Genomic DNA, 9,170 nt, shown 5'->3' with positions numbered 1-9,170 from the left:
GGTGGTCCAACAGATGGACCGAGACTGCCATCCCTAGAGATATCCTGACTTTTATTCCCTAATAATGGGTCAAGCTCCGTAAACACTAGATCCTATATTTTGCCGTAATTGCAACGCCAATCATTTTGTTCAATCCTCTCTGCCTGGTAAACACCCACGTTTTTCAAACCTGATGCACCCAGTTTTTTTTGGTTATAAAATTCTAGCCTTCAAACCCAAGCTGATGACATCCCTATGACATCCACAGGCTTATTTTCTCAAACATTAGAAAGCTCCATCCAGAGCCACAGAGGACTTTGTACAATTTTGATGTGTAAAATCGGTGGAGTGCCACTTAAAATAAAGCTCTAAAGATTGTGCATGGCAAAATCCACTGCCACAATCAAACCACGTTAATGAATTAAGTGTGATTAAATGCACTAATGAATACAAATCAGCTTAATACCCAACCCAAGTGTGTGCAAATGTGTGTATGTGCAAGAGACTTATGTGAATCAGGAGTCCCATATGTATCAGTATAGTAGTGTAGACGGAAAGAAAGGCATGCCGAGTAAATTATGTATCACCAGGTAAATGGATACATGTTGTCAATATTCTGCACATCCTGTACTGTACGCGCAAGACCTTATTATTATTATTGATGCTTTTTTGTTTGTTTAAATATGCAGTTACAAAACCTGGCAAAAAGGGCACAAATGTTAAACGAGGGGATGTCTGCTGTCAAAAAATGCAAAAAAAAGTGTAATAAGTGCTTTGGTTTGACCTACTGTACTGTTTATCAGCCACTGTGTTGCTTCTAAGACTCAGTTTAAAGTTACTAAACGCGGGTGTGCGTTCAACAAGGAGTTCTCTCTCCAAATTTCTGCGTCATGAAATGTTCTCTGCAGAGATTTTGTCAGAATAATGTGCAGTTTTCTGCCTTCACTGCAGGATAAATTACAGGATTGAAGGAACCTGCTTGTCTGTGCTTGTTTACAAGAGCTTTGATGAGACTGCTTGTTAACTTAAGAAAGTGACGAGTTGTTCTAAAGGTGGTCATTTCCTTTTCAGTTGGGTGTTCATTAAAATTCAGTTAAATCTTGCAATCACAACATCTCATACAGTAATGTGTGATAATTTATCCACGGTATTTTAAACAAATCCTATTGAATGTATCTAGTTATGCCAACACACACCAAAACATCTGGACGACTACATCCCAGATTATGGGGAGATTCATTGCCAATATAGTATTACACTGTACATTCATGGCTCAATATGTTGCCAGTTTTTTAGCTACTGTACACAAACATTTACAACTTGCACAATGTTTGTTAAGGTCAACCTCGACTCCAAAAGAATTGTTGAATGCAGTACATATCAGGGAACCAAACCTTTTTTCACTGAGCTGGGCTGCCTGCTGACTGGAACCTGGAGCTAAATGGATCTGATAAAGTGTCAATAAATCATTATCAATATCCCCCTCATTATTTTCATCATAAACAGCCATCATTCTCTTTGTCTTCGTTGCCTTCCTCGTCTCAGTCTTCTTCCAACAATCCATTGAAACCAGCTCAACAAACTGAATCCCACCCAACCTAAGACACATTCAAACTGAGCAAAACTAAATAAAGAAAATTGTCACTGTCAGTTTTGCTCCTCTTGGTCAAATAAAATGTCCTCCATTAGTTCCCCAAGATGTCTTTTTCCTTTTTTTGGCAAATTTACCTTCCAAGCCCCCCACCCCCCTGCCCCCCATCCAACCCCTTTTTGTCCGTCGTGTGGTTCAACCCTCCCCTAGACTTCGAGTCTGATGTGAGGCAGCTGCGGTCCATCATCGCTGATGCAGCAGGATGGTCAATGGGAGCAGGAGTAGGAGGCCACAGATGCGTGTTTGAGACGTGGCTGTGCCTTTGACTCGGTTGTTGTCTGGCGTGTAGGCGTACAATCCCGGTCTGTTCCGAGGACACAGACCACCCACGCACATCCCGCTTCCTGAACCGCTAATGTCGTCACCTACAGAGGTAAAAACCGATGAGTTTTACTTTTTTTGACAAGAAATATGTCACCTTCAATTGCTCTTGATAACTTTTCCGTTTGGATTTGCTTACTGAGTGGGGAGCATTGATCTACAGTACATGAATGAAATCAATGGTTTAGTAACATTTATTATTTATTAGTTATGACCATTCACACAGGGGAATATGTGCGTGAACGTGGGAGTGTGCTGACTTTGTATAAGGGAAACATTTAACAGAATGGAGAATGTGTACCATGGACAACATATTAGCACTAGAAAGTACTTTCAGTCCAAATATTAGAAAGGTACCCACTTGCATCCTGAAAGTCCACATCATTGCCCTCCAGTGCGCTTTTCAGCCTGTTGCTCATGATTTTGAGTTGCATGATCTGTTGCCTGATGGTCATGTCTGGCTTTGTGATGTCAAGCTCTACTTCTGGGTTATTGATCTGATTGGCCAAACCATCACCCATCACCTCTGGAAGGTACCTGATTGGAGGACAAGAGGGAAAGGGGAAGAATGTGTGGCAACATAGTTAGGGCAGTTCTTAAAACGTAAAGCAATATACTCATACACACACATACACACACACACACACACACACACACATATATATATATATATATATATATATATATATATATATATATATATATATATATATATATATAAGTACTCCATAGATTGTTCACTCCAATAAAATTGTTGAAGAACTTCAGAAAAACTAAGTAAAAATCCTTTACATTTTTGAACGATTGCTCAGCCCTATCCTGACCCTAACCATTCCCAATCTAATTAAAACTTCAACCTCAAAACCATGTCTGAAATCTTTTCAAATCAAAACTGGTCATTAAGAAATTATTCCTAACATGCTCTTAATGGAAGAGATGGGGGACAAAATTCAGTCCTTTTAGTAAAAAAATGTACTCCAAAGTTTAGATGGATCTAGTGTTTGGCTTCAGCAGTCTGAGACATATCGAGCGGGTATCTGTTTAGTATGAAATTACTCTTTTGCACAATTGGGATTTTTGTCTTCCATGTGCTTAAGGAAATGGTCTCTTGATGGCCAATAGAATTATCAATGCTATAGCAAGACCTGCCTTTTAGAGAAGTTAAGAATTGGAACACCCAATTTAAACTACTCCAACAATACAATTCATCTTCCACTCTGAGAATTTATTAGTCATAATTTTGTGTTTGAGCTCTTAAGGCATCCACGAGATGTCGCTGTAGAGCTTCAAACAGAAATCAGTAATAATGTACTCTCTGCCACATCAACACACATTACAACACACATATTTACTCAATCTATCAGCGACTCATCTATATTTTATGATCTTTCTCACATTTCTCTCTCACTCACACACGGAACATATATTAAATAGGCATCAAAATGTACTGTAATCCATTTACATATAAATTATGGGAAGTGTAAAGTGTGTGGCTATGTCTGCTAGTGTGAATCTGCACAGGCTTTTTAATTTCTGTTTATGTGGAAGCAGTGTCAGTTTAAATAAGTTTCCGTTAACCGCTGCTTTTATTTTGTCCTAACAGAAATAGCTTGCTGCCTCTTTTTGTTCTGACACAAATGGCCTTCAACAGGATGAGAACTGCCCAGTATCATAGCAACTTATACCCCTGACATCAGTCTCTTCTAGCTTTTAGGTGCTAAAGAACATGAGTTTTCTTTCTGTAATGTATCTTGTTTCCGTGCTGCATGAACCCACGTTGTGCTGTCTGAACCGATTTTTGACATTGAAAGTATTTTTTTCAACACTCTAGCTGAAGGATGTGGTAGTTTTTTGTTTAGAAGCTTTGTTGCAGCAACGTCGTTTACATCATCTTGGGTTCAAGGACTGAATTCAAAAATGCATTCCCAAAAATAATATCTAGTCAAACCATATCGAAACACTCTGGATTTGAGGGACATTTTTAAACTTGGAGACTTGTAGTCACATTTAAACTAAACAAACTTGTGATTGGTCAGTGATAGATGTTTTCCTGGAGGAGAATTTGTCTTTCAAAGGAGAAATTTGTCTTTCCTACGATTGGAAAAGGATGTCCTTTCCTTTGCCTCTGATTGGCTTAGCCTGGTATTCTTACCCTTACCCTTTCTTCCTCACCTTGCTTTTGTAATGCCATTCCAGCATTTATCCTGACCGGCGCCTCCTGCTGCCAGTTTGCTGCAAAGTGCCACAGGAAGCTGGGTCCAGTACTGCCGCATGTCCCTCAGCTTACTTGACAGATCTGAAACCTGAGGACAAAGACAATATTTTAGACAAGTGTGAGTCTCAAATCCCAAATCCTTTGGTTTTGGTATACTGTATATCCAAAACAAGTCATAATGAGTTTTAAAGAGCCTTTGTAAACAGCATCAGAATACCTACCATACAACATATAAAATAACCTGGGATGTAGTACCCACATAAAAAAAGATTAAGAGGTGCATACAAAGCCAGGAATCCATGTTTTCTATGAAATAATATCTTTGTTATATGATATGTGGTGTATATACACACCTGCATCTCCAGTCTGAGCCCAGCGGTTGGAGAGGGTTTGTACTCTGATGCGGTCAGGGAGCCGCTCTTCTTCCTCTGCTCATGAAGTATGGGACTTCCTGTTCCTGGTTCACCTGGAGTACCACATGTCTGGTACACCTACAAACATACAAATACATGGATATCCAGACATACATAAACACAAACATGTGCTAGAAGCTGTGAACTGGAGTTAAACAACTGATATCAAATCACACTGCTCCAGAAATGACTGGCTAGTCTGTGTTGCAACATTTGTGACAATTAAAATAATCCAATAGATGTCGCTATAGACAAGTGTTTGTGAGGATGTTTGTGTCGACTGACTAGCATAATTCCACAGCCTATGTGTTCAGGAACATATCATTGCTATTGCTTTCCAAATACATAGAAATATTACATTCAATGTTATATATTAAAGTTAATGTGACCGGACATAAACAGAGCTTGAAAATAAATTGCACTAAATAAAATGTTGGAATAGGAACAGCTTGAAGTTGAAAACCAGGTCAAGAATGTTTATAGCTACACTCACTGCTTGTCCAAAAAGGGACATTGATATATACATCAGTATAATTATGGGAGCCTAGCAATTTCATAATGCTACCTAGCCCTATTTTAAAGGATACATCTATAAAACAAATAAAAGGTGAGTGGTGAGAGGTTGAGCTTGTTGCTGTTGAAGCAAATTGTTGAGCTCTACTTTGAGTAATCAAGGTAAACACTTCTTGAAGACAATAATTTGAATGTGCACACTTTTTAATGATGTTTGGAAGGGGAACAATATGATAAAGTGGTGAAGGGTTTGACAAATAATTTTAGGGGTGCAGGATTGCAAACATAAACTGGCTTTTGACTGGAGATAAAATTCTCCCAGGGAAATGTAGTAAGTGATGAGACAAAGCGAGATGTCTTACTTTTGCTGTAAATGTGTCCATGTTTTCTTGCAGGAAGTGAACAGCCTCATAGATTCGAGCAGGGATAGAGGAGAGAACCACATCGAGACTGGGCTCCGTGCTGAAACTAGAGGCCACTTGGATCATGGTGTCTGCATATGGAATAGCAAAAAAAGAAGAGAAGAACTTTTGGATACACTCAGAACCAGTTTTTGCAGCACAAAACTTGATTTACTCCCAAGCCATTAAATCACAGTTTACCAGTACATAAATGATGCATTGTATTGACATGATCACACAAAAGTGGTATTGCATGTGGCCCAATGTCTGTTCCATCGATCCACTCCACCTTACAATGTCTTACCTTGGGGTCTGAACCTCACCTATAATATTCTGCCACTCGGGGTCCAGGTCAGCTTGGTTGGCCAGACAGCCCTTCATGACGTTGGAACAGTAGTTGGAGCAGGGTTTGACGGACGCAATGCCATGACAGTGGGGGCAGTAAACCAGCTTCATCAGGGCCTTCATACACTCTGGACTCAAATTAACCTGGAGAGGTTTGACAGGACAGTTAGCGTCACAAACCTCCGGTGCAAGGACAATTAATACTACAAGAGTATGTTGGTACTAGGTCCTGTTTTTTTCCTTTTACCCTTAATTGCACTATTGTGGGCAACGTAGTTGTGGCCTAAATCAAAATGTTGCCTGTTTAGCTCTTCCCCACTTCTCTTTAACAGGGAATTTACAAAGTACAAAAAGCACAATGAAAGGCATATACAGCAGAGGGCAGTATTGCATCATTACAAGGGACACGCTGTGACCAAGAAAGCGGCAATGGCCCTGCTTGTCTTTACACAGTACATGGTTTATATTACACTGTCAACTAGTGATCATGTACACAAGTCATGAAAGGTGTTGAGTTCCACAGTGGAGTTATTTTACCACTATGCTGCACAGATGTGATGGAGGGACACGCTGAAAATAAGGGCACGTCAGTATGTCTGCAAGATTTAAACTACATTTTTGCTAATTATTTGTAATTGAAACACTAGTTTAGATATGTGGATGCATTTCCCAACAGGTCTTCATGCATTTATGTCTGTGCAGAACTGAAATCAGTCCAAGGACTCAAGTTGTAAATAATCCATCCCTGTCAACATCAAGTCTGAATAAATTTGTGTCAATTTTACATTATCGTCACGTGGTGAAGTGGTTTAAGTGCTGGTGTAAAATGTCTGCGCTTATAACGATAATGTAGCTTTGACACAAATTAATGCAGACATGATGTTCACTGTGATGGATTTCACAACTTAAGTCAAGAATGTGCTCTAATTAGTGCATCAACAGGAAAGGAATATAATCTAAATGAGGCCTGAAACTAAGGTAAAAAGATTCAGATTTAAAAAAGACAGCAAAATATTTTTTCTGTAATGTGAAGTACAAAATATTTGAGTTGTGTAAAATTGATTAAACATGAAAAATAGGAATTAAGATATACTATGGTCCTTTAAATTGCCGAATTTGGATGAAGCTTGTACAGTTGTACCTTATAGGGATGAATGGAGAAAGAAAAAGTATTGTAGTGACCACAAGCTACATCAAACACTAATAGCAAGAAAACAATCACACAGTCACATCAGACCATGTCTATTGCGTCTTTGAGTGCTGGGAAAAAAACGGCATCAGGAGCTCAAAAAAACATCACATGTAATTTGACCACACTGTTGTCATTTCTCACAAATGAAAGCTTTGTTCTGATGGCAGAGTCAGACGCTTAATGTCTTGATGATCTGTGTGTTCTTAATTTTTAGGGTGGAGACGTTTTCTCTGACAGTTAGGGTGTGACAAACATGCATCCATCATATCTCCTAACCTGGGACTCAGTCCAGCAGGCGTTAGTCTCACTGACACACACACACACACACACACACACACTCTCTCTCACAGTTTCTCTCACACCAACAACTCATCCTGTCTCTCTCTGTCTGACTCACTGTCTCTCCCATGTACGCAAACACCACATACACACACACGCACTCTTTCAGACACATACACACACACACACGCAAAACACACACACATTCCCTCACCTGTGAGACCTTCCTGACCACCTCTCCGCTAACTATCAGCCCCTGGACAAACGACCTGGCTGTGACAAAAGCACGGATCAGCTTCGCCTTCATGTCCCTTGGGATGTCTCCAAATGGCCGTAGCGTCTCCTGTTGCTTGGCAACACATTCAAGGTAGTCCTCTGACAGGTTGACCTGCCAGACAGGAGGTGATAGGGAGAAAAAACATGGGAGTATTAATAACATATGTTATGTTAAAAAGTATGTCATTGGAAGAGAATTATTGCATCTACTCCATAGCAGTAAAACATAAACCAGCTAATATTAATACTAGATAAAAACAGTGCAAGTTATTTATCTACAAATGAAAGATTTGCAAATGTTTGTTCTCTTGCCAGAACATAAAAAAGGGCTGAACAGAGGCCATTCAGCCAGCATCTAAATGGATCAGGAGAACTAGTTCAAGAAATCCTTCAATTGTGTTGACTCAAATTTGCAAGTATCACCATTTGAATATATTTGGTATAATTCATATAATTGTTAGTGTATTAGTAAACATCTGACATACTGAGGCTGCCATATTCTCTCTCATCTCAGTATCAGTCCTTTGGTTTCTGCTTTACTATTTTAATTGTTACCTTTTCATCATTGTGTACACCAGTTTTTCATTCAACATGTGTCTTAAAGGTTTTACTCACCTCTGTGGGAGCAGAGATTTTAAAGGTGCGCTCCAGGAGGCGGGACCAGAACTCAGATAGGGTCTCGTCCAGGTTGAGAGCGGAGCCTCGGTAGTACTGTCGCAGGTCGGTGTAGAGATCTCCGTAGAGACGGGTGTTCTGTGAGTACAGGGCGCCGAGGGGAGACAGCGCCTCGGGGAGGGAGCGCTCAGAGCGACCGTGCAGCTCAGTGAAATATGCTGGAAGCAGAGAAAAGAGAGAAGTAGAGAAGGAAGTAGAGAAAAAGAGAGAGACTGAACTAAAACAAGAAAGTTGTGGGCCAATAAATTCAAAACTAAAACTCTCTGTAGAGCTGAGAAGAATGACAAACTTATTATTTTATTTCTATTATTAGAAATAAAAATTTACCCAATAACTAGCAACTGAAATACTTCTGAGGAATAAATGATGATATAGACTGCTCCTCAGGCCAATAAAATAAATGGACAGTGGCTCTGGTTGTGCTGCAGTTAAGTGTCTGCCTATATTTAATATTTTTAAAGGTTTCCTTAAAAGTGTCTTTACAGCGATATGTATACAAAGTGATAAAGAGGTCAAAAAGAAAGAATAAGAGTCAGCTTGCTGTCTCTGCAGTATATTGGTCTGGGCTTTTCCCTCATGCTTCAAAGGCGGTGGACCAGTGCCAGCCTGTTCTAACCACGACCAGATGGGCGGCCACGTTACTGCTACTGAGGTGGCCTGCTTCCTTGAGACTAATAAATCTATCCTCCTCCTTTGACATGTCCTCCTTCTGTGCCTTTCTCCTTCTTCTTCTCATTTCATTTTTTTTATTTTGACTCACTGTTTCAACTCTACCAATGACACATTTCTCACTTGCTGTATTTGTCCATCTCCCTATTGTTGCACTTTTATCTTTTCCTCCTCCCTACCTCCATCCCTCTCTTTCTATGATGTGCAGTGATCTGCAGCCTCAACTCCTCAGTGGGTCAAC

The 9,170-nt window shown here is 39.9% G+C and overlaps 1 protein-coding gene across 1 annotated transcript in view; it reads right to left on the bottom strand.

Moving 5' to 3' along the window:
* Window positions 1–218: 218 nt before the first annotated feature.
* The window catches only part of LOC117950826 (glypican-1-like), a 33,838-nt gene continuing 24,886 nt past the window's right edge, over window positions 219–9,170 (bottom strand). The window contains exons 3-10 of the mRNA XM_034882172.1: window positions 8,201–8,418; window positions 7,524–7,697; window positions 5,817–5,982; window positions 5,455–5,585; window positions 4,520–4,657; window positions 4,124–4,254; window positions 2,313–2,488; window positions 219–1,995 (exon numbers count right to left, since the gene is read on the bottom strand). Of these exons, the coding sequence (XP_034738063.1) occupies window positions 1,814–1,995; window positions 2,313–2,488; window positions 4,124–4,254; window positions 4,520–4,657; window positions 5,455–5,585; window positions 5,817–5,982; window positions 7,524–7,697; window positions 8,201–8,418 (1,316 nt within the window). The 3' untranslated portion in view covers window positions 219–1,813. The remainder of the gene's footprint in view (window positions 1,996–2,312; window positions 2,489–4,123; window positions 4,255–4,519; window positions 4,658–5,454; window positions 5,586–5,816; window positions 5,983–7,523; window positions 7,698–8,200; window positions 8,419–9,170) is intronic.

Source organism: Etheostoma cragini, chromosome 9, assembly GCF_013103735.1.
Source record: "Etheostoma cragini isolate CJK2018 chromosome 9, CSU_Ecrag_1.0, whole genome shotgun sequence".
Classification (NCBI taxonomy): domain Eukaryota; kingdom Metazoa; phylum Chordata; class Actinopteri; order Perciformes; family Percidae; genus Etheostoma; species Etheostoma cragini.
The sequence above is the reverse complement of the archived record's forward strand: the minus strand, read 5'-3'. Positions and strand labels throughout refer to the sequence as shown.